We start from the raw sequence: 26,007 nt of genomic DNA on the forward strand, positions 1-26,007 counted from the left end.
TTCCAGTAAAAAAATTAACTATATATATTACTAAAATGTTTAAATTTTAATATAAGTCACATGTAGCTCAGTGGATAGAATTTTTGCTTTCTAAACATTAAGTTGTTGGTTCAATTCCTACTTAGTTTTTTTGTTTTTCCGTTCTTTTTCATATTTATTTTTTAAATTCATATATGAAAATTGCAATATAGTCCCTGATTATTTCTTATAATTATATTTTGATATTCATTTAAATATAAACTAAATAAATTATAGTACAAGTAGGCAACACGTATATCGGTGTATTAATTATTATTTAAGTGCTAGGTTTTCCGACTACAAAAATTCATTGCCAATAAAATAAATTTTTTTTATAAAAAACGCAAATAAAAAATAATATAATGTATTTGTTGGTTACATTTATATATAGATAGGTATGGATATTCAACCACCACCAACGAAAGTTCCAACCGTTTCCATGGCCATCTGCTTCTCCTATGCTTCACTTCCGACCCTCAAAAAGTGCAGCTTCACCAAATCAACTCCACGAATCCTCCCAAAGAAGAAACAGCTTCTCATAAGCTGCCAGTCTGGGAGTGATCCCGATGAGGTATTTGGTACACCTTATGTTAAGACAATCGCCAAATTTCATCTAAATATGTTGGTGGTTTATATTTTTCGCATTGCTGAAATTTACTGGTTGTAGGGTTATTTGTTGGATGCTCCAGCTTCAGTGGGAGATGGGTTTTCCTTTAGTGGAGGTTACCAGTTCTTATCCATGGAGATTTTCTTTGTTTTGACAATTATTTATGGGTTAATCTGTAAAATGAAGTTTACTTTGTTTGGGACAGGTAAATATTCAGATGAACCAAGTCCTGCTGACCAATGGTTTGAGCAAGGGAAGATTGTACGTTTCTTGATCTTCTCTTTGTTCCTTCAATGTATATGAAGGAATGCTACGTTCTGTGTTATTTAAGTTTTAACATCTGATTGTAAGTGTATATGAAGGAATGCTACGTTCTGTGTTATTTAAGTTTTAACATCTGATTGTAAGTCTCTTGTGAGCCAAGATTGTTTTGCCTTTTTTGATCGGTCCAAGATTGTTTTGCTTGAAGTGAAATGAGGTCAATATTTCTTTAAAATGATTCCTTTTTTTTTTTTTGGTTCCTTCACCAGAAATCCTGGATCAAAAAGTACTAAAACTATCTTTTCTTATATTTGAAATCCGAGTATTTTGATGATTTGAGCTTATACTCTTTCGGTAATTGCGATTTTTCATTCGTGAAGGTAAAAGCGCATTCAGTTGCTGGTGGCAGTGGGGAGAAAGCCAAAGAACCGATTTTCGGACTTGCTTTGGCTAGTTCTTCACAGACCTCATCTGATTTGTTCAGGTAATTGGTGTAAAGGATTGTTACAGATTTTGAAGGTGGCGACAGAGTTACCAGTTGTGATTTCAGATATTGAGGATGCATTATTTGCAGGGATTACCAATTGAAACATACTCATTTTGGTTAATAGATGGTTTTATGTTGAAAGCGGAAGCCCTAGCAATCCTCCAATTGTTTTAATACACGGTTTCCCATCACAGGTCAGAATGTAAGATCTTTCAGTAGCAACAACTATTCTTTTATGGTTTTAAAAGTATATTTCGAAAAATGTGAATATTTCTTGGAGTTTTAGGGAAGTATGGCTGTGCTGTAAGATAATAAAGCTTAGGATAAATCATCGACTCTGTCAAAATACGGGACTCTGTTTGATCTTTTGAATGATGCTGGGTGGGTCTTTGATTCTTCTCCAAAATAATTTATAAGCTACTGAAATAATACTATTTTGAAGATTTCAAGTTCATTCCCTTGATATTTTTTCAAGCACCCTACATTGACTTGTAATCTACCTCATCAGTAACTTACAAGCTAAGTACGTCATATGCAAAGAAACTTAAGCGAGTGCTGTCTTAATATCCAAATGGGACTTGCTAAATTTGGCTTTTTTTACGCTGAAAAACAGGGCTATTGATTTCATTCAGATCCAAATGAGACTTGCTAAACATATAGACAAGTTTGATTGGTACTTCGCAATGACCTTGAGTTAGGTGCTGAATATGATGAAATATGAAGGAAAGGACCAATATGCTAAATGGTTAGATTGTTCGCCAGTCCAGTCAAGGTTAATGAAAAGTAGTAAAATATGAATAGCGTACTTCCGTGCTCGATGTGAGTTCGTGATTAGTCCAAGGACTAAATAACAATTCAAGACACATGTATCACTTTGAAAGATGTTAATTATCGAAAAAATTTCTTGCATTTTTTTCCAGTATAAATTTCAATGGTTTATCAGATAATTAACTACTGTCCACTATCTAACATGAGCAGTAGGGAAATATTTTTCATTATGAATTGCTGTAACGAGAATAGAGCAATAATGCTGTTCCATTTTCTTTATTAGGCATATTCCTATCGCAATGTTCTACCTATACTCTCAAAGACTAACCGTGCTATTGCTTTTGATTGGCTAGGTAAGATTTATCCACTATCGTTGATTACTCTTATAGTTACCTCACGGTTGTGGTCAGACCGAAGGATCTCGTTATATATTTAAAGTTCTTTTTTGTTCCATTGATCCATAAATGAAACATATAAACCTTTCATGGAAATAAAGTTATGCGGAGAAAAATTTTCTGTGCCTGAGTAAATTGCTGGTATTCATGATTAAAGATTAGGACTTTTGACTGGGTTTGAATTTTTCTTCTAATTCTATAATGACATCTTGTTCGTGGTTTGATGTACTCATAATCCCTATGTTGCATTCTCTGTCATTTGGTGGTTTAAACTAACATTGTGAAGTTCTGTTTCCTAAGGGTTTGGATTTTCAGATAAACCTCAACCAAAATATGGCTTTGACTACACTTTGGATGGTATGATCGAAAGTACTTAACCTGCATAATAGTATATGATGTTGTTATGCCAATTTTGTGGAAAAAGAAGAATATTTTCAATGCCCGAAATTGTCATCTGATTTTCAGAATATGTGGCATCGTTAGAGTCTGTTATCGATGAATTCTCGAAAGATAAGGTTACCCTTGTTGTCCAGGTACATACGTTTTAATTATTTTCAATAAATCAAAGTTTTCCTGCCTCGTGGCATGAGATGGTGAAAAATAATTTCGGTTTATGATATTCTCTAAAGGGATATTTCTCTCCGGTTGTGGTCAGATATGCAAGCAATCATCAAGAAAAGTTAGATAATGTCATTCTCCTGAATCCTCCGGTATGCTCGCGAACTTCACAATTATGCATATATTTTTTCCACACTCATTTTGATATTTTATCTCAGATCCACATTTACCTTTCTGTTGAGCATTAAATGTGCCTAAATTTTGTTTAAATCTTGTTGCTACAGCTGACAGCAAAACATGCCGAACTTCCATCGACGTTGGCTATATTCAGCAACTTTTTGTTGGGGGAAATTTTTTCTCAGGTGGAAATGTATCTTTTACACTACCAAATTTGTAGATCTCAACTATCTTTCGTTACTTCACATCATTTCTAAGCACTTAACTTTTTGGTTTTCTCCCCATTGATTTGAATTTTACCTACATCAGGATCCTTTAAGAGCCAGTGATAAAGCCCTGACTAGCTGTGGACCTTACAAGATCAAGGAAGAAGTCGCAATGGTTTACAGAAGACCGTACCTCACTTCCGGTTCTGCCGGTTTTGCTCTTAATGCAATTAGTAGATCGATGAAAAAGGAACTAAAGGTGCTACTTTCTGTTAAAGATGAGGAATTAATAGTTGCATCACATCTGAACATTATCTGTTTTAAGTGCCTACTAATAGTTTTAAATGAATAGTAGTTTTTCATAGTTGGTTAAAGTAAATTCACAAGAAATGCAGATGTATGATAAATTGTACATGTTGAGTTACAAAACCATGTATCCTTTTAGCTCGAATATCATTTCCTATCCTAAACCTCTTACTGTAAGTTTCTGAAATTCGTTATTTTCATTTATTCGGCAGGGCTGTGTGGAAGAGATGAGAAAAATACTCATGGGAACAAATTGGAAAGTTGAGACTACTATTTGCTGGGGTCAAAGAGACCGCTGGTTAAGTTATGACGGTGTGGAAGATTTCTGCAATGAATCTAAACATCGATTGATCACACTTCCTACGGTGATCTTAGCTTATCTAACAACTCATTTACTTTCAAAAAAGAAATAACTATCATCATACAAACTCATTATCCATTGCTGCTGAGTACTAAGTCATGCAAATTATCTCATAAAGAATAGTTTTAACTGAAATCTGGAAACATATTCAATATATTTTCAAGGAATTTATAGCATTGGAATATTTTTTAATATGCACGTATTAAAGCCAGGCTGCATTGCTTATGTTTTTTCAGGCAGGGCATCATGTGCAGGAAGATTGCAGCGAAGAAGTAGGAAATATCATTGCTGGAATCGTTAGCACACGAGCGCGTACATGATATTATTTCCAGAATGATTCACCATTCAATCAAGTGCCATGATGTGGTTCTTGCTGATCGAATGTAGCAATTTTTTTCTTTTGGTCATATTATCATTTTTACCATATTGATAAAGACAGATTTTCACAAATAATGAAAATAACTACAATTTGTAACCTTTTACGATGAATTGTAAAATTTCTTGCTTCATCGAAATTTCTGCAATAGGATATAGATTTCTCCCATACATCGACTGTCAGTGAACTTGATAGTTCAATCAAAGTAAAACGATGGTCTCAAACAAGTGCTCATCCACTGATAACCAAGACCGCAGCAAAGTCACTACAAACTAATCCTTTTTGTGGCTTGACAAAACTCAGGCTCAAAATTAACTTAAAACAACAACATTGAAGCAACCTTGTACACGCAAAAAGAAGCAGAAACGAGGCTCGACCAAAACATTTCAGCCAAGAAATTGTTAGTAGACGCCCAAAATATATAACATCAATCATCAGTACACGATTAGGCATTGATATTCTCAATGGAAGCACCTTTATCCATCCTTTTTACGATACCAGCTATAACCTGATCATTTATCAACAAATGTCTCAGAAGAAACCAAGAGCTTTTTAGCACTAAGCAAAATTCTTCATGGTAATGACTCGTACCTTTCCAGGTCCTAATTCATAGCTCTTTGCCAATCCACTGCTTAATAGAGTCTTCATTGTCGTCTCCCATTGAACAGGAGAAGTCACCTGAAGTTGCAGAATAAAAAGGAATGATTCCGATAGAATCCAGCTCTTAGGCTCAACAGAACAATATCCATAGGTGCAAAAACCAATTTGAGATTTTTTGCACCAGTGAGGAGTGGGGAGGCGAGGGACAAACTGCACTACTCATCAATAAAATAAACAAAATTGTTTTTACTGAGTAGGGCTGGGTCCATCTCTGAAGTTGCCAGTTTACCTGACGAGCGAGTATTTTCTTTATTGTTTCAGGATCTGCATGTGGTTCTGCATCAACGTTAGATATAACTGGTATTCTGGGAATGCGAATTTCTGTAGATGCCAAAGCAGCTTCTAGTCTTGATACAGCTGGTTTCATAAATCCAGTGTGGAAAGCACCAGCTACAGCTAATCGGACCTGTTAAAGGAAAACTTACGTGGTCAGACATTAAGGTACCGTTTGGTTCAAGTACTTCTAAGTACTAATATAAATAGTCCTATCATATCACTTGTTTTGTACAAGTATTATTTATCTCGATCAATCAAATTATTAATTATTTATTTCACATCAATCAAATTCGTAATAATTTATCTCACATCAATCAAATCAATAATATAAAATTACGATATTACCCTTAATAAATAATATTATTAATATTTTCAACAAGGACAAAATGGTAATATCATATTATCTCAAATTTAATCAATTAAATCAAACACTATATTAACTATCATTTTCTATTTATTTTATTATTACAAAATATTACTTATCCTCATACTATATATCTCATACCATGAACCAAACGGTACCCGAGACTAAAATTATCTAAAGAAAAATATGTCAAGAGGTAATTAAGAAAGAATTTACCGCCATTCTAGCCTTGAATGATTTTGCTTTTGCTTCCACAGCTTCAATTCCTTTAAGTCCTCCAGATACAGCATAATTTCCCTATGAGGACAATGCATCTTAAATAATCATGTAATACATTCCACAGGATCAAATTAAGAAAAGTATCAGTCTAAAATTATTGCATAGCCAAATATATGCAGTCTGATGAGAGATCCAAAAGTGGATACGAACTTACAGTACACAAGAAATTTGCGATTTGAACTTTGTTTGCTTCATCTACTTCCTCATTGGCAGCATCACAAAGCTCTTGCACCTTTGCAGAGTCTAGACCGACAATACTAACCATTGAACTTTTAACAGCATCAGAAGCATCCTGAAGATGGCAAAAGAAGTGGCATTTCAGAGAGTTCTTTAATACATTTGTTCACATATAGATGAATGGGATAGTTTTAGAAGTACCTGCATGGCTTCACCCCTTAATTTAACCAGTTTCAGCCCATCCTCAAAGCTGCAGCATGAAAACAAACCATCAGAAACAAACTTCATCATAAGTTATTGCGATGTTGCCATAAAGTATATGAAAACCAATCCAAGGCTGTATCCACAATGCAATCATCACAAATTCGAGCTTTAACATAACATTCCCTCAGAAATTTCACCTGAAAGCTCCAGCAAATGCAAGAGCAGTGTATTCTCCCAAACTCAATCCGCATGTCACATCCACAGAATCAATTATTTCCTGCCCACCATCACGAGCTCGGAGCACCTCAACTGCAGCTAAACTTGTGACATAAATAGCTGGCTGAGCAAATGGATAAAAAAAAAGAGTCAGTTATAACTTAACTTTTATATAACCAGAATTATGTCCGCAGGTTGACAGGTATAATGTCTATGATCATCCAAGAGTGCACTGGTGTTTGTGTTTAAATGAAGGGGGTTCAAGAATCACATCAGATAGGACTATATCATGCAACTAAATTTGAAAAAATCATACTGCATAAGAATATTTCTTCAAAAAGTGTAATTAAATGCCATTTTATTTTGATAACTAAAACCAAATGTTTCACGACATCATTTTCCAGTAATTTTCTGATCAATAAGTAACTCAACTTGATTGGATTAAAATTTAGAATTTTATATGTAGGAAACTATGGAGTGTATTTCCACAGTTAATTCATACTAACAGAGCTTTTCTATTGTTTGTTGCACTTTTTAAAAATGCATGATAGGGTTTTACGAAAAGCATGACAATTCCTATAATGGAGGCATACCTGGCTTAGAACAGTGCTGTCAAGCTTTTCCTTTGGTCCATTGACGCAAATATCCAAAATGTCGAACCTTGACATGATATAACAGTTAATTACAAATGCATATTAAAACTACATATAAAACAACTCACTACAATTAAATTGAATTTTGCTTTAAAATGTATCAAAAAAATATATATATTTGCTTTAAAAAGAAATGCTATAGCCTATATGTAAATAAATGAAAGGATTAATCCACAGTCAAACAGCCTGGGAGTGTAGATTTATTCCACGAGCTGATTAAGGGAGTTCTATCAATGCTGTGTCTTAAGGCACACTATTATTACCACCTATACATCTCCTACAAATGGAAATTCATGATGACTGCAGATTTGTTGGAAAGAGAATAGATTGAGCTCAAGATGTTAAACAATGAAAGATTAAACAGCTGTCTTATTCTTTGATTTCCTAAAGATATGCAGGACTATCAGAAGTTATGAGCTCTTATACTCCACATTTCAAAATTTTCTTAAAGCATCAGGATTTGAATTTTAAAAAGAGTTCATAACAAGAAGTTTGATATACCCCAAAATATCATTTGCTCTTTCGTACAGTTCAGCAGCAGCACGCACTTTTTGAGCCTCCACACCCATTCCAACTGCTTGTGCACCCTTCACAGATGAAATATAGATACAATTAATCATGTCATACAGTCTTACAGGCAATGCGATCAATTATTATATCTTACTAGGTGTCGACTCTGAGTTCAATATTCAAGAAAATAATACTCATACTCACAAATTTCCAAATTTAAAAACCTAACAATCGTAAACTTCACTCTTCTAAGAGATGAAACATTTTGAATCTTTTTCGCCATTTGAATCAAATTCTTTCATAAATTACGAGTAAATGATCAAAAATCATAAAAGTGCGCCAATTTCCTTATTGTCAGCAACTAAGCTGGACTTCATTTCCTATGTCGACTTGGATAAAAACATGTTATCCACAACACAGACTAAAAAAAGAGATTTCTAAGCTAAACATTATTATCCTATCATTCTACAAGGAAACAAAATCCAAACTTGGGAAATATAAGATACGGAAAACAAAAATGATATATTGTTCTGCCTTATCCACTATAAAAGTGGCAATTCAATCAGAATCATTGAAAAAATATATAAATCTTCCACATTAATCCGTGATCAGCACATGATCAAACATCAATCGTACCAAAATATGTAATAATACAATTCAATTAGCAATATAAAGTTTTCGAGGCTCAAAATAAAAATTAACAAAGCAAAACGCAATAATGTGCAATGCCATAGGTAACCTCGATCCTCCAAAAATATAAATTGTTAAAAAATGTAATCAAAATATACCTTGTTGAAAGTGAGCAAGAAATAAAGACTGGAAAAATTTTCATTCAATTCCGCAATGTCTGTACAAAATGAAAAGGAAGCACATATATACATCTCTATCCTCCTATTCGCTACAAACTAAAAAAACCGCTTACAAAATAAAATGCGACTTCTTTACACTCCCCTCAAGCTTGGTATAGATTTATCGCACCAAGCTTGTCAATAAATATCCATGTTGGCTCTTCCCCAAAGCTTTTGTGAATACGTCCGCATGCTGCTCTCCTGTGTGAGTGCGAAGTTTTCACCAGTTTTTGTTGAATTTTTTTCTCTTATCAAGTGACAATCTATCTCTATATGCTTGGTACTCTCGTGATAGATTGGATTTGTGGTTATGTGAAGTGCAGCTCTATTATCACAGCAAAATGTTACTGGCTCCAGTAGCTCTATTCCCATTTCATTTAAGATTCCAACAATCCAAACTATCTCACATACTGTGGTGGCCATTGCTCTATACTCCGCCTCCGCAGATGATCGTGACACTGTGCTTTGCTTCTTTGTTCTCCATGAAATCAGAGATTCACCAAGCTTTACACAACACCCTGTGATAGATCTTCGGGACATGGGACAAGTTCTCCAATCTGAATCACAAAAAGCTTCCGAACTGAATGCACCTTTAGAAGACAGTAAAATTCCCATCCCTGGTGTAGCTTTCAAATATCTCAAAATCAGCTTCCATGTGGGACAGTTTTGGTGCATGCATAAACTGGCTCAGATTCTGCACAGCATAGCAAAAATCTGGTTTTGTTACCAATTAATCTTCTATACACTCCAGCATCTGGAAGCAGGGCATCATTTATAGTTTCTTCTCCCAGACTCACATCATATTCTTTAGAAGTTAGTCTCATGTTTCGTTCCATTGGAGTGTCACACGGCCTTGCTCCTGATACACCTGCCTCTAACAACAACTCCAATGCTTATTTCCTTTGGTTTAGATAAATTCCTAACTTGGATCGAACCACTTCAATGCCAAGAAAGAATTTCAAAGTTCCCAAGTCTTTAACTCGTATAACATAATGTAAATGATCTTTCAACGCTATTATGGAGTCCGTGTGATTCCCTGTGATTACTATATCATCCACATAAACCAGTAACAATGTGATTTATGTCCCATCCCTTTTTACAAACAGGGAGTGGTCATGCTTAGATTGCTCGAAACCACCTAGCATCATCACGTGAGCAAATTTTTTGTTCCATTGGCGTGAAGCTTGCTTTAGCCCATACAAGGATTTGAGTAATCGACATGCCTTAGACTCCCCCTGAATACCAAATCCTTGTGGAAGAACCATATAAATTTCCTCATCCAACTCCCCCTGCAAAAATGCATTAGTGACATCCACTTGAAAGAAGGCCAATTTCTGAGAGCTGCAACACCTAGAAGGCTGACCATGGTAGCAATCTTAGCAACAGAAGAAAATGTGTCATGATACTCGAGATCTTCTGCCTGTGTATAACCTTTAGCAACTATCCTAGCCTTGAATCGATCTAGACTGCCATCAGCACAGTATTTCACTTTGTAAACACACTTATTACCTGTAGCCTTCTTTCCAGCTGGTAAGTCAACCATTTGCCAAGTTTTGTTGGCCTCTAAAGCCTCAAATTCTTGATCCATAGCTAATTTCCAACTAGAATCAGTTACTGCCTCTTGGTAAGTTGTAGGCTCCTTGATGGCTGAAATAAAGGTTAAGAAGGCCTCGTAGGGGGTCGACATATGGAAATAGGTTATAAAATTTAATGAAGGATGAGAAGTAGAGGCCAAGGGAAAAGAAATGGTTGGAGAAATATAATCTCGAGACCAATAGGGAGGCAAGTGATTACGAAGAGACCTTCTGGGGATTTGAGTCAGAGGGATCACAGGAATTAGAGGAGATGAACCTGTGGATGGAATATTTGCTGGTAGAGGATCAAAAATATCATGAGAAGGTGGAGGGAGAAATACAGAAGATTGGTAAGGGGTATGGGAAAAAGGGAAGAACATCTCGGAAGACAAATCTGCGCTTGTGGGTGAGATCGAGAAGATGATATCCTTTTGAGAAGGAGAATAACCAAGTAGGACACAAGCAGTAGCCTGAGGGGAGAATTGATCAACCTTGGGCAACAATGAAGCATAACAAAAACAGCCTATGACGAGAAGGTGATTGTAAGAAGGAGGTTTGCCAAAAAGCATTGCAAAAGAAGTTTTATTTGATAATAGAGGAGTAGGAGTTCGGTTGATTAAGTAGCTTGCTGTGAGAACTCAATCGCCCCAATATACATTTTGGGAACTGAGCTTGAAACACAAGGGACCTGGCTACATTCAAGATATGAAGATGCTTACGTTCCACAACCCCATTTTGTTGTGGAGTATAAGCACAACAACTTTGATGAAGAATTCGTAAGGTTGAGAAGAACACTGTACATTCTGATTTGAAAAAATCAAGCACATTGTCAGTGCGAATGATTTTAATGTGGACTGAAAATTGATTTTTAACAAGGATCACAAAGTTCTTGACCATTGGCAGAACATCAAGTTTGGACTGCATGAGATACACCCAAGTCATGCGAGTGCAATCATTGACGATAGTGAGAAATTACTTCTCACCGTGGTGTAGGAGCATGGAATGGACCCCAAATGTCCATGAGAAGTAATTGAAAAGCTATGTTGCATGGATACGAGTACGAGTATCGTATCGAATACGATACGGATACGGCGACACGTCAAATTTTGAAAATATAAGACACGATACGGCTAGGATACGACAATCATTAAAATATATATAAATATTATATATATTTATATTTATATAAATTTAGTATTGAAAAGTAAAAATTATAGAGATAGATGTAATATTTCATTATTCATAATATCTTAAGTACAAAATATTATTTAGGGATGGATGTAATATTTTGAGCAGAAATAGAATGAAAGAGACGGACAAATGTATAAAGATAGATGTAAAAATTATAGAGATAGATGTAATATTATAGAGATAGATGTAATATTTTGAGCATAAATAGAATGAAAGAGACGGACAAATGTATAGAGATAGATGTAAAAATTATAGAGATAGATGTAATATTTTGAGCAGAAATAGAATGAAAGTGACTGACAAATGTATTTAGGGATTTAAAAGTCCAGCCTAATTTATTTTAAATTATTTTTCTTTTAGTCCTTAGAAATTTTAATTTTTTTAATTAACCCCTAAAACTTTTAAATATTTGCAATTTTGCCCAAACGTATCCGAAAAACGTATCCACGCCGTATCCATGGCGGGTCCTCGCCGTGTCCAAAACGTATCCGACTGGTCAACCCTAAACAAAGTCAACGACACGGATGTTGAAGTATCCGACACGCGTATCCGCGTGTCGTATCCGTATCCGTATCCGTGTCGTATCGGTATCCGATACTTCAAAAAAAATTTTTTTAAGGTATCCGTGCTACATAGTTGAAAAAGGATAGTAGAAGTTGAAACACTCTCAGAAGGGAATGGCAACCTAGTATGCTTAGATTGTGGACAGATATGGCAATGAGACAACTCAAAGTTTTTTGAGAAAAAAAGTAACATTTGCATTCATGAAGAAGAAATATGTCCAAGCCTTTTGTGCCAAACATTACAATCAGTTTCATTTGCAGCAGAAGACAAAGTATTACAAGAAGTGGTGTTACAATTGCTAAAGGAAGAAGAACAAACAGTACCATTTGAACGAAAATTGAGAGACTCGAGATGATACAAACCATTTCAATCCTTACCAATCCCCATTATCCTCCCACTCGATTGGTCCTGAAAAAGGCAAAAATGAGGGGAAAATGTGATTGTACAGTGGTGTTCTATAGTAAATTTGGAGATCGAAAGTAAGTTTGAATCAAAGATAGGAATATGAAGAACATCGTGCAAAGCAAGTTTATCAGTAACACTAACTGAGCCTAAAGCTGTTACACTTTGTTGGAATATTTTATGTTCGCAATCTTGATTTTAATGTTAACAAAACTTGTTATTTTGTTTCTAACAAGTTTATCTAGTGCGCAGAAAAGCTGAAAATGATTAGGTCCCGAACTGATCAGTTCCCGAGCCAAAACTGAAGCTATTGAGTTCCAAACTGAGTTCACCAGACCAGTTCAGGAGATCACTAGTAACTGATCAATTCGCATATCACGACAAGACTATCAAATAGAATCCAGCTAAGTATGAATATACAAGGTACAAGATACAAGCTACTTTACGGACGAAGGTACAATAATTGACATTGCAGCAGAGCTAAAAGAGGAAAGCTTCCAAAACAGTCGTCAGAATGAAGAGACATATCATAAGGAAGCACATGCAAATACAACGGACATTATCATTGTGTCTTCATGTACGGTCAGCTAAGCGACTATAAATACCAGATCAAGACCATTGAAGAAATGAGAAGAACTACAACAAAATACTAGTGTGTGAAGAAAACAGAGGGCACGCTCATTTCATATCAGCTTACTAGAAGCAGTTAGCCCAGTTGTGTGAGAACACCTTCGTGTTGTATTGATTAGATCAGTTCTCACACATTCACACACAATCACTCACATATGCAGAGAGTTGAGCTTATTGTTTAGCTGAGCGAGTCTTCACACAAAGACATTAAACATTGTGTTTGTAGTCTTGGCATAAGAGACGTTAAACATTATGCGGATTGTTAGGTGCTGCCTGCAATCTTGAGTGCTAGGAGTTCTATTTGGGTGCTGCTCTTCTGGAGCAAGTTTGTAGAAGGTGTTGTATAAGTCAAAGTCTTCTCGTAGATCCTACCCGAGGTGGTAGAAGGGGTGACATAGGAGCAGTTGAAATCTCCGAACATCCATAAACATATCTTATGTCTTTTAACTGTTTAGCTATTGTTTTAAAACTGATTTGATCAGTTCAGCCGGTATCAGTTCAGTTCTTCCCATAACTGAATTGATACAAGCCCGAACTGATCTCCCTTGTTTCAGTTATTCAGTTTACACAAGCTAAAAGCTTTAAACTGTTCAGTTTTCTTAACGAATGATTATTTCGAGTGTCTTCCGCTTGGTTTGAAAATCAAACTCGATTTAATTCATCGGTGCATTCATTCTTAGAACACAAGCTATTGCAGCTTATGGAGAATATTGTGTTTGAAGCACCTTCAAGGGTGTCAAAACCGATCCTTCACACTTGTTCTACTTCCATTTGACAATTTTATTGATCCATTGGTATTAACACGAGATCTCGAATTATGCAAATGCATATGCTTCCCAATCATATGATCATTTGCACCACTGTCAATGATCCACCGTGAATTTAAATGTTGTGAGGGAGCAGCTGTTATGCTTGCCATGTTGACTTCAGGTATGGTAGGGATTGCTGGAATGGCCTCTCTGCCAAATAGTTGTAATATCTTTGCAAATTGCTCTGGTGTAAACATAGAGCCACTCGATGTTTTGGCAGTATTATTACCAACTGTAGTAGGTTCATTACTGGCCATATTAGTCACACCTTGTGGATTACACCCCTTGGATTTCTGATCTGGTGCATTGTTCTTCCCTTTGTACAGCCTATGTCCTGGTGGATATCCAATTAGCTTAAAGCAAGTACTCCTAGTGTGACCATTCCAGTGACAATAATCACATGTGGTAGAGTCTCACTTCTTGTAATTATTTTTCCCTTGAGCAGAATAAAATGCAGACACAGAGGTATCCAAAGGAATTGTAGGAGCAGCAAGCAATGAACGATGTGATTCCTCTTGTGAATCTATTGAAAAAGCTTGACTGACAGAGGGAAGAGGATTCTTCATTAGGATTTGACTCCTCACATAAGTGTAACTTTCCTTCAAACCCATCAGAAATTGTAGAAGCTTGTGCTGCTGGTCATGTTCAACATATTTCCTCTCAGAATCACAAGAACACGAAGGCAAGGTCACAAGAGATCCAAATTCATCCCACAATTGCCGTAGTTTGGAGTAATAAGTGGAGATGGTGTGGTTACCTTGAGTCAAGTGACCAATTTCATGATGAAGTGAAAAAATTCGATTCATTCACCTTGTCAAACCTTACCTACAAATCCTTCCAAACCATGGCAGCATCGGTTGAGTACACTATCCCCCCGAAAATTTCCTTGGACACGCTGTTCATAATCCATGACAACAATATAGCATTGCACCTCTCCCAAATCCGAAGAATATCAGAGTCAGCCTCTGGTCGTTCACAGCTTCCTTTGATGAAAGCTTGTGTGTTCTTCGCGCAAAGAGCAATCAACTTCGTGTGGCTCCACACTCCATAGTTCTCAGTCCCAGTTAGCTTCTCCGTTATCAAGTTGATTCCAGGCGCATCTGAAGGATGAAGATACAAGCTCAATTGGAATTGAGCAGCGGAAAGAAAAACTCAATCGATTCACAAATCGATGAAAACAATCAATCGATCAAGAGAGAACCTAGCTCTCTGATACCATGTTGAAAGTGAGCAAGAAATAAAGATTGGAAAATTTTCATTCAATTTTAAAATGTCTGTACAAAATGAAAAGGAAGCACATATATATATCTCTATCCTCATACTCCTAACTGGAGCCGACCCTCGTGGGTCCGTGACAGGGATAGGAGAGGGCTGTGAGTGGCGGGTTGTGGCCCATAAGCGGTTCGAATGGCATGGTGCTGAGTTGGTCTCGGGTGGTTCGAAGATATGGTAGTTTGGGGTTGTTGCGCACGTCCGCGAGTTTGGGGGCTAAGGGCGTGGTTAGGTCGCTCCAGAAAGGAGTCCTCGGGCTGGTCATGGTCCTAGGGTGGTGTAGTTCAGGGCTGGTCCAGCCTAGAGTCGAGCTAGGGTCAAAAATTTCGGACCATGGTGCATTAGGGTTCGGTCGTCCATAGTGCAGAAAATTCAGTAAGGACCAGGGGGCTTTTGAGGGTGCTTAGTGGTCTGAAATAGGTTGTTAGGGGCATGGTTTTGTCGTATTAAATCATGGTTTAAGTTGAGAAAATTTTGGTTAAGTTTCGGGTTGATTCGGGTTAAAACTGGGACCTCGGTCCAAGTTTTAAAACGAATCGTATAAGTTTTGGAACGGGTTCGAGTATACGTCTAAGAGATGCTTATCATTATGTTGTTAGGTGTTTTAGGGAGTTTGGTTGGTTTCGGGTCGAAATTCTGAAGTCCTTGGGCAAAATGGTAAATTAAAGTTTCCTGGGGCAAAATGGTAAATTAGGGTTTCCAGGGGCAAAATGGTCATTTTGTACTTGGGTCGAGTTTTTAGTCCTGGCAGTACCCTAAACACGATTTTGTATGTTTTAAACGTTTATGTTATCATGTTTATGACTTTTTATGTAATTATGAAAAATACGTTGCATGTTTGATTTTAAGGAAAATTTACGTATATGCATGATTTTATTAAGTGATGAATATGATGACATGTTTTTAAAGAAAGGGAGTTGGTTGTGACTAATAAGAATACGTTAATACGATGATATGTAAGGACAAGGCTCAGTGGATGGTAATATTGTCGCTGATGTCCCCATCGCCGGGTACCGCGGTTATACGTAGATGGATCCATAGCCTAATACGGTGATACGAAAGTCACAGTAATGAACGGAATTCAAATTAAGAAAACGAATACGGATATGTTGATATGTTGATATATGTTATGAAAATGTTTATGCTTTAACAAACCATGATTATGCATACGATTTTATAAGATCATGAAACGTATCTTTATTACAGTACTTTTCACCGTTGTCTGTTATGTATATGTATTTGCTACTATGTGACAGGTATGTTGAGTCTTTTGACTCACTAGGTGTGAATGATGCAGGTGATTATGTTGATCAGGAGATTGGGGGTGGCGAAGACTGAGTAAGCAGGGCTGGATGTGCGCACGCTAACCCGAGGACCTTATTTCTTCCGCACATCATGTTTATGAGATAGGAGTGATTATTGGATATTTTCAAACTATGTCTCTTTTTATGTTGATGATTCGATAGGAGTTTTAAGAATATTTTTAACTGCAGTAATTTTCATTATCAAATTTCTCTTATTTTAAAAATATGTGATTTACAGCCGTTATTGCATGCATGCTTGTAAATGTTTATTTTCGAAATGCAGCTTTAAAAAAAAGAAAAAAAATTAGTAGACATTTCAAGGACCAACTCCGTTAATCCTAGACCGGTTTGGTGTCCAGCGTTAAATACGCAAAGATAATAATTCTAAACACTCTTTACGGATGTTTAAATTCATATTACACTCAAAGAAAGTTTGGAGCATCGAAACTAAAAGTTTAAAACTTTTGTTGTCTTGATGCGAGAAAATAGCACTCCTACGTAATGTTCTTCCGGAAACTGAATAGACGAAACACGGACGTTCTCTAGCCGAGATCTGCACCGGCCCCACAACGTGAAACTGTTACTCCAAGCTGGCATTCAAAACTGGCGGTAAAACAAATATATCCTTTCTTGGGTGTGGCTCAGATTTGGGTTTGAAATTTGCTTGTGAATTATCGGATATGGCTCTGTGAAGTGTTGGAAGAAGAGGATTGGGAATATTTAGGCCGTGGCCCGTGAGGCTGTTGAGGAGGCAGTGGCGCCTAGGAGAGTGGATTCGAAAAAGCTCGAATTGGATTCGAATAAAAAATAATGAAAGTTCGATCTTCGAATCGAACTTTGAATAGATTGAATACTAAAATTTTATTAAAGCTCAGCTCGATTCGATACAATTACAGCCCTACTCCTAACCGCTAATAAAATGCAACTTCTTTACATACCTGACCAGGAAAGAGGAAAGCAGTAGAAGGCTTGTAGTCTCTGAAGAGCGCATCATCAACAGCAGTCTGAGATCCGACGGCCACGCACATGAAAACACTTGATTTTCCCAAATTCAACCGAGAAATCCTCCGAATCTCATTCTTGAAACCCAGATGCCTGTAGCTTCTGCAGGATTCGGGAGCTCCAAAAGCGCATTTCTTGACAGAAATCGAAGGGAGAACCATGGAGGAAGTCATTGGGGATAGATATGACTGACCGAAGCGAATGAGATCAAGTGGGAATCGATGGCTGTGATGGAGAAATGCATGCATTAGCAAGCAGAGTTTGGAGCGTAATATAGTATAGGGCGGATTTTACCAAGAAATGGCTTCAAATTTCTCGTCAGATTACATATCCTCTTCCTCTGATTTATTTTCCACTTTAGTTTCTCCAAGACAAACTATCTTAAAGGTAAAGTTTAGTATATCAATAGTCTATGGGCGGCCACCAAAATGGCCTACTGGCCGGCTCGCAACCAAACAGAAATCGCCATTTGGTGGGAATAATCCGTCTATTTCGCGGGTGGACGACTGTCTAACTACGTATGACAATGAGTATAGTATGGGTCGGATTTCATATATCCATCCTCGTATTCATTTATTAAATTCATCCTCATATCCATCGAGTATTGAATTTCATCTCCATCCTCATACTCATCGGATTATCGGATACTCATACCCTACCCAAATACCCAATTATCATATACAATTGAATTTTTTCAAATTTAAATTGTTTCAATGAAGTTATGAATATTTTAAAAATTATTTAAATGAACAATAAGAAAAATTATTAATGAACAAAATAAACTTTATAGAAAAAAACAAAATATTAAAAATAATTTATATTAGTTGAACAAAAGTACTTAATTCAACAAAAATATAGTAGAATTTACATCATTTCCAAAAATTCATAATTCAATTGATTAATCATCTATGGGCTACCCCTAGTTTAATCATATGTAAGCATTATCAACCCAAAATCAAACTAGATCGGTTTATCTCCGAGCTAATCGTACATGTCTTCATCACTTGACATTGTAGTGTCCTGCAAAATGATGAAGAACAACAAAAATAATTGACCCAACAGTTTATTTTCAATGTCAAATTTAACAAAATTAAATTGTATTAAAAACTTACAACATCAACATCAATAGTGTCCTCATCATATTCAACTGAAGAGTAATATGCTTCCGTTTTTTGTCAACTTGTAGCTACAAATTCAAAGAAAAAAACCATTACTGTATATTGTAAATTAATAATATTTTTGTTCAAAAACAATAAAAACTAAAAATGCAATTTATATTACCTTGTTTCTCATTCAATAACCAACTTTGAGTGCACATCAACGCTTCTATGGTTTTTGGATGAAGCCTGCTTCTATGGGAACTCACCAATCTGCCATCGGTACTAAATGCTGATTCTGAAGCCACCGTTGATATTGGAATGGCAAGCAGATCTCGTGCCATCCTCATCAAAGTGGGATATTTGATTCCATTGGTCTTCCACCACTCCAATATGTCAAAATCAACATTTCTAGGCAACACTTTGTCTTCCAAATAATGATCTAGCTTAGTCTTCATATCAGTGTAAACATCACACTCAAGTGCTACTTCTTTATCGAAACTATCCAAAAAATATCAGTACTTGTATTCAATCTAGTCTCAGTTGATCTTTGTTCAACACTGACATAACCATTATTATTTGTATAATCGTCAAACAAATCATAACACATCTTTTTAATCTTTTTAACAGGTTCTTTAAAACCAATCTCTCCATGTGTTCTTTTGAAACAATACTCAACCAACTTTGTCTTATATCTTGGATCTAAAATAGTAGCTATTCCCATAACTCCATGAATATTACACCAATACTTCTCAAATTGGGAAAGCATCCTTTCAGTCATGGAAGAAATTACCTTGTTAGGAGATGTGGTCCACTTGAGCAATGAAGCTTTAATTTCACAAACCTTGGGAAAAAAGATATTAGTTGTGGGATATTTTCTTCCAGATAATACTTCAGTCACAGAATAAAACACTTGCAACATTTTAGAAACTTCTTCTGCTAACAACCACTCATCATCTGTTGGGAAACATTTATATGATGGATCACGAAATCTCATACGAGCAAACACATCTTTAAAAGATATAGCAGTCATGAGCATCACATATGTTGAGTTCCAACAGGTTTTACAATCGAACATCAATTTTTTAGCATTCATATTGCGTACTATAATCCGTGCCACATCATCAAACTTTTGCTCTCTTTAGAAGATGCTCTCCAATATGTGACACTTTCACGAATTTTCTCAACACTAGGTGCAATGATATCCAAACCATCTTGGACAACTAAATTCAAATATGAGCAGCACAACGCATATGAAGTAAAGACCCTTGCAGCATAAGTGTAGAATGATCAAACTTATGCATCACATAGTTCATAAGAGAATCATTAGTGGAACAATTATCAACAGTAATGGTGGATATTTTCCTATCAATATTCCAATCCATCATAGACTTAACTATCACATTAGCAAGAACTTCTGAGGTATGTGGAGAACGAGCATAAGCAAACCTACATAATTCAATTAAAATAATGTATATATATAAGTATGTATTTAACTGAAATCATAAAAAGTGTGAAAAATGTTACATATTTGAGTGACAAATAGAATATATACCTCAAAATACGACCTTGCAAAGTCCAATTATCATCTATGAAATGGGCAGTCAAAGCCAAAAATCCTTTCCTCTGATTAGATGCAGTCCACATGTCGGTGGTTAAAGCAATTCTGCCTTTATTAGATTCCAATAAACTCAATACTTTTGTCTTTTCATAGTCATACATTTTCAGTATATCGCCTTTGATGGTATTGCGACTTGGAACCTTGAACAAAGGCTGAAGACTTGCTAAAAGTTTATGAAATCCATGATGCTCCACTATTGCCAATGGATACTCATGTAAATTATCATTTCAGCAAAAAATGACCTTGATGTTTCTTGATCAAATTGAAAGCCTTTAATAGCAAATTCCCCCTGTTTTGCTCTTTAATCATCAGTTTCTGCCTTATATCACTAACAGTTCTTCTTGGACAAATTTTAAAATGTTCACGTAAATGTGTTGTCCCATGTTTGCTTTGGCCAGAAAGAAATTTTTTGCAGTAGTTGCAAATTGCCTTATCCATTCCATTAATTTTCTTCCTTTCAAAATGATTCCACACATCAGAAGTTAACTTTCTCTTTCTTGTTTCACTAGGAGAGGCACCATCAACAGATGCTGTATTTTGTGGAACAAGTGGAACCTCGTGATTTATTTCAGATAGTGGTACTTCATTTTCTGTTATATGATATGTTGAGTCCATTTAATATACCTGAAAGTAGTGAAGTAATGTATGTTAAAAAAAGACAAAATAAAATAAAATAGAGAAAATAACAATGTCTTTTTAGTTCAAACTTAAGAGGAATGAGAATAAATATTAGAAAAATCTTAGCCATTTCTCATATTTGGACGCAAGTTTTTACTAAGATCAAGAAGTCAAAAGTAAACATCATAAAAAAAAGTAAATAATGACAAATACCTTGAGGATACACTCTTCTGTCACTCGTTGAAAATTTAGATTATTCACCTTCTTTTCATCCAAACACAAGGCAAGTAAATCAAAAGGACAAAAAAGAGACATAATAAAAATAGCTACAATTAATAATTCACCAAATGAATCAAGGCATGAAATGCATAAAAAAATTCATAAAAAAACACTGTAGAATACACACTCTACAAAATATACACACACTTGCATTGCAAACAAACGAAATGTTTTTTAAATAAATCAAATCTGGGTAGGGGTGGTTTTGTGGGAAGAAGTCTTAACTCTCTTAACAAACTTTGGAGGAGCTACGATGTGGTACGGTGCCCGTGATTGATTCTAAAGGAAGAAGACATACATAAACACAGAGAAGAGTATTATTCAAATTTGGGTAGTGGTGTGCTTGCGGTAAGAAATCTGAACTCTCCTAACAAACTTTGGCCGGGCCACAATGTAGTACAGGAGCTTGACATCTCTGTTATATTTTCATGGGTTCATACGCACGATGCAGCACATGTACATAAAATATTGGTTTGAAATTTGTTAGGAAGGAGGACATGACTTCATCCTAACAGGTCACACATGAATGGTTTTTGCCCCATCTACGTTAGATAAATGCGCACATATTGTATTTTACTAATAAATAAACGACATGGAAGCACGGTAAAGGATCTGGCCGATCAAAGAAGAAACAACTCTAAAAGGAAGGCACACAAGAGAATGAGGAGAAGAGAGCAAACCGAAGAGTCACAAGGAGCCCATCAATTTGCAGAAGTAGAGAAAGAGCGCAGCAGAGGTTACGTCGAGGAGCTGGAGAAGCGCAGTAGAGGCGAAACCGAGGGCGCTGGAGAAAGGAGGTTTCAAAAAACGCACGTAGTCGAACCTTTTCGGAAGCCGATCTCCGAAATGGGGGAAAGAGAGCAGACAAGGAAAGATGAAAAAGTAAGAGGACAGAGAGCAATTGCAACCAGAAGAGAAAGGGCAAGGTGGGAGAAAGAGCGCATTACACGTGTATTGAAAACTCCCAAAATTTTTAATATAAATAANCTCGGGTCGGTTATCGGATCTTCCAACGTGTTCGGAGGAAATTGCCATCCCTATAGCCAACACATTATAGCAACTGTATCTATATAGAGTTTTACGGGAAAAATGATGAAAATGGGAGTGGTGGAAGTGTTTAGTATTTTACTTTTTTATCCTTTATTTAAATTTATTTAAAATTTAAATTTTTTTATTAGTGTATTTTAATTTTAACTTTAATTTTATATATAATAAAATTTTAAATTTTATTAAATTAAAAAATTTAAAATTTTCACGACTCACTTTTCACTCCGAAGTTTCCAATTTTTCTCGTTCTACTATTATTTCCATCACTATTTTTGTCAAATTTGTTTGGTTTTTCACTGCACAAGTAACAATGAGTCCACGTTTGGAAGAAATCCAACGAGACAATATAGAGCGAATTTTGGGTCGAAATTTAACATTGAGTTATGCTTGTAAAGAACTCGACCCGCGTGGTGGGCGAGGCTTGATGTTTGGGTCGAGTCTCGACCCAATTTTTTACTATAACACAAAAAAACTTTATTTTTTTACAATTAATTTTTTTTTTGCAGAATCACTTCCCCAAAATCTTCCCACTCGACCCATCGACCATAGAGGCTGGCTCGACCCACATTCAATACACGAATAACATGGAGGCTCGACCCATTAAGAATTGGTTCAGAAGAAATCCAACGAGACAATCAACTTATTATTTTGATTTTTACCACTAATTTTTTGTTTGGGTCGAGCTCTACTCATTGTTCTTCGAGTGTAGATCTATTTGTTGGTTTCTTGTTCGACCTGTTGCCCATCCTAAATAGATCGATTTCGACACACAGCACACAGACAACGAATTTTGGGTCGAAGACTCACACTGGGTCGAGCTTGTAAAGAAAGTCGAGTTATTTACATCTGAGTCGAGCTCGACCCAAGTGGTGGGTCGAGGCTTGATGTTTGGGTCGAGGCATTGGGTCGAGGCTTGATGTTTGGGTAGAGTTTGGATAGAGTGAGTTATTGTATTGTGTTTGTGGTAGAGTGGGTCGAGGAAGTGGAATTTGTGTGGAGTTTGGGTTGAGTGGGTGCATTTTGGGTGGAGTTTGAGTTTGGGCCCGCTCCACCCAAAATGCACCTACTCAACCCAAACTCTACCCAAAATACACCAACTCAACCCAAAATGCACAAACTCCACCCTAACTCCACCCACTCAACCCTAACTCCACTTACTCGTCCCATTCCACCACAAATACAATACAATAACTCACTCTACCCAAACTTCACCTACTCTACCCACACTCCACCCAAACTCTACCACAAACACATTACAATAACTCACTCCACCCAAACTCAATCTACTCGACCCACTTCACTACAAACACATTAAAATCTATGTCAAGAAAAAAACAAAACTTAACACATTAATAAAATTGGTTTTCTTTAAATTCAAACAAATTACATATCATTCAACCTGATCTTCTACCAAATTCTCCAATAGAAAGAAATCTGTTTTATTTTTTTTCTTTCGCGTCTTCTCTTGATCACATGAAGTAATACTTACATATGCAACATGCTCGACCCACTCAATCCACAGCTCAATCATTTGAAATATGCAAAGGTGTGAAGAGCTCTCTTCACACCTCGACCCAGGTGGGTCGAGCTTTTCACAGCTCGACCCACAGGACAGCTCGATCCACCTGTGGGTCGAGGGTTTGATGTTTGGGTTGAGGGGCGAGGTTTGGGTCGAGCCTATTGTTATTCCACCAAAATCTCAATGACTCAACCCAATTTTTTACTACAACGCTACTTAATTTTAAATTTTGACAATTAATAACATTTTTGTTTTTCTGCATATTTACTTCCCCACGAAATAAACATGGAGGCTCGACCCATTGAAATATATTAAATATTTAACTCATATGGCTCGACCCATTGAGATATAATAAACATTCAGTCGAGTGAACATGTTGGAGTGAAATTTGCTATGAATTTTTTAGGTTCTACTATTGTTATGAATTTTTTTATGAATTTTAGATACATTAAATATTCAGTGGAGTGGATATTCAACTCACATAACTCGACTAAATGATACATTCTTAACATCAGGTTCCACGTCTTAAAATGTTTACATAATTATAAATTTTTTATATACTTCAGATACATTCTAATTATATTTAAAGTCATCATCATAAATATCAATTATATATTACAACATTATCAAAACTCAAAATCCACCAACTCGACCCACTCGACCCAAACCCTAAACCCTAAACCAAACCCCACTCAACCCAAAATCGACCCACTCACCACCCACTCGACCTAAACTTAAAAATCCACCACAAACACATTACAATATCTATCCACTCGACCCACTCACCACCTACTCTATCCAAAATGAACCCACTCACCACCCACTCGACCCAAACCTAAAAATTCACCACAAATACATTACAATCTTTGTCAAGAAAAATACAAACACATTAATAAAATCGATTGTCTTTAAATGCAAACAAATTTCATATCATTCAACTCTTTCTTCTACCAAATTCTCCAATAGAAGGAAATCTTTTTTTTTTCCTTCCACGTCTTCTCTTGATCACAGGTGGCAATACTAACATATCTCAGCACACACGACCCACACACTTAGAACACTCTACTCACATGCTCGACCCACACCACACTCAACCCACACTACCTGCTTGACCCACACACTTAGCACACTCAACTGACATCTTAGCACACTCGACCCACACACTGAGCACACTCCACCCACCTGCTCGACCCACACACTTAGCACACTCAACCTACACTACCTTGCTCGACCGTAAACACTCACACTAACTCAACCCACAAAAATTCTAACCAAGAACGACCAGATCTAAACTAAAACAAATCTAGTTGCTACAACATTACGATAATAATAATGCTTACAACATTACGATAATGGTAATAGCATTACGAGTACATACTTACTTCTCTTACAAATCTTCAAACTTTCAAATGATATTTGATTATATTTTGTTTTGTTTGCAATGATGAACACAAAAATAGCTAGAATGAAACGCTGAAACCTGGAGACGAGACCATTTAAAAAATATTTTTTTTAAAAAGTGAAATCTAACTAACAAATTAATGAGCTAATTAATGATCTCACCTAATTAACATAGTCAACTCCCTTTTCTCAATTTAAAAAAGTCAAAATCTCTTTTATTTAATTAAATTTTTAATGAATCATATATTTTTTATTGACCCGAGTTTTACGAGAGTGTGAATATATCTATTTATTATTTTAAAGTGTTAAAAAGTGAAATATGAAAAATATAAATGAAACGACCTCGATTTTTTTTTTCCTAATCTTAAATCATAAATTCTAAATTACTAAATAAAATAATTTAACATAATCATGAATCATAATAATTTAACAATTTAAATCTCAAGTTCATAAAATAAAATCCTAAAGCATCGACTAATCAAACTTCCTAAATTGAACTTTGAAAAGATCAACTAACAATAAAAATAAAACATAAAAATATCTCTAAATAAAATCCTTAACATAAATCTTTAAATCATAAATCTATCTAGCTAGTGTGGAAACATAAAGGCCCTCGGGTGTGTACTGCTGCACTCGATCGATTCAATCGTCACCGCCTCCAAAATCATCAAATCCTGCATCATACAAACGTAGTGAGTCTAAAGACTCAGCACGCTCTAAACATAAATAGTAAATAATACATATACACTCACATGCATTTAAAAATCATATTTTTATTTAAAATAGCTTTTGAAAATAAATAAACCATTTAAAATTAATTAAAAATCATTTAAGCATAATTAAATCATAAATCGTAAAATCATTTTAAAATAACTTTAAACATAAATAAATCCTTTAAAAATCATTTAAAATAAGCTTTAAGCATAAATGAATCATTTTAAAAATAGCTTTAATCATCAACGTAAATCAT

At 35.8% G+C, this 26,007-nt stretch overlaps 2 protein-coding genes and 2 long non-coding RNA genes across 6 annotated transcripts; 2 read left to right on the forward strand and 2 right to left on the reverse strand.

Moving 5' to 3' along the window:
• The first annotated feature begins 388 nt into the window (after positions 1-388).
• On the forward strand, positions 389-4,690 carry LOC140979412 (uncharacterized). The gene is made up of 13 exons (XM_073444799.1): positions 389-589; positions 686-740; positions 831-886; positions 1,267-1,370; positions 1,498-1,567; positions 2,425-2,494; positions 2,837-2,893; positions 3,002-3,069; positions 3,166-3,246; positions 3,379-3,456; positions 3,581-3,736; positions 3,996-4,148; positions 4,381-4,690. Exons 1-13 carry the CDS (start codon positions 416-418, stop codon positions 4,462-4,464), a joined length of 1,206 nt encoding a protein of 401 aa, XP_073300900.1. The 5' UTR covers positions 389-415; the 3' UTR covers positions 4,465-4,690.
• Positions 4,634-17,861, reverse strand: LOC140979414 (uncharacterized). Its single transcript, XM_073444800.1, has 10 exons — positions 17,392-17,861; positions 7,851-7,936; positions 7,290-7,356; positions 6,678-6,820; positions 6,478-6,526; positions 6,254-6,391; positions 6,037-6,117; positions 5,410-5,586; positions 5,112-5,198; positions 4,634-5,028 (listed from the first exon to the last, which is right to left on the reverse strand). Exons 1-10 carry the CDS (start codon positions 17,701-17,703, stop codon positions 4,966-4,968), a joined length of 1,203 nt encoding a protein of 400 aa, XP_073300901.1. The 5' UTR covers positions 17,704-17,861; the 3' UTR covers positions 4,634-4,965.
• Positions 12,452-14,751, forward strand: LOC140979416 (uncharacterized). The gene is made up of 2 exons (XR_012175737.1): positions 12,452-13,090; positions 13,154-14,751. It is a non-coding gene; the product is annotated as an uncharacterized lncRNA (long non-coding RNA).
• A 167-nt stretch (positions 17,862-18,028) lies between the features above and the next one.
• Positions 18,029-21,971, reverse strand: LOC140979415 (uncharacterized). 3 transcript variants are annotated; one of them, XR_012175735.1, is made up of 5 exons: positions 21,751-21,971; positions 20,108-20,797; positions 18,737-20,001; positions 18,568-18,641; positions 18,029-18,475 (listed from the first exon to the last, which is right to left on the reverse strand). It is a non-coding gene; the product is annotated as an uncharacterized lncRNA (long non-coding RNA). The 3 variants fall into 3 exon arrangements; XR_012175734.1 differs by lacking the exon at positions 21,751-21,971 and adding an exon at positions 21,005-21,724; XR_012175736.1 differs by lacking the exon at positions 21,751-21,971 and adding an exon at positions 21,005-21,722 and having other exon boundaries at positions 18,030-18,475; positions 18,737-19,396.
• Between the last annotated feature and the right edge of the window lie 4,036 nt (positions 21,972-26,007).

This window comes from Primulina huaijiensis, chromosome 6, assembly GCF_012295235.1.
Source record: "Primulina huaijiensis isolate GDHJ02 chromosome 6, ASM1229523v2, whole genome shotgun sequence".
NCBI classification, from domain to species: Eukaryota; Viridiplantae; Streptophyta; class Magnoliopsida; order Lamiales; family Gesneriaceae; genus Primulina; species Primulina huaijiensis.

Coding starts and splice junctions, on each gene's coding strand:
- LOC140979412 (XM_073444799.1), top strand. CDS start 416: ATGGATATTCAACCACCACCAACGAAAGTTCCAACCGTTTCCATGGCC. Junction 887..1,266: donor GGTTTGAGCAAGGGAAGATT/GTACGTTTCTTG, acceptor TCATTCGTGAAG/GTAAAAGCGCATTCAGTTGC. Junction 1,371..1,497: donor ACCTCATCTGATTTGTTCAG/GTAATTGGTGTA, acceptor TTTGGTTAATAG/ATGGTTTTATGTTGAAAGCG.
- LOC140979414 (XM_073444800.1), bottom strand. CDS start 17,703: ATGCATGCATTTCTCCATCACAGCCATCGATTCCCACTTGATCTCATT. Junction 6,527..6,677: donor GCATTTGCTGGAGCTTTCAG/GTGAAATTTCTG, acceptor TTCATGCTGCAG/CTTTGAGGATGGGCTGAAAC. Junction 5,029..5,111: donor ATGAATTAGGACCTGGAAAG/GTACGAGTCATT, acceptor ATAAATGATCAG/GTTATAGCTGGTATCGTAAA.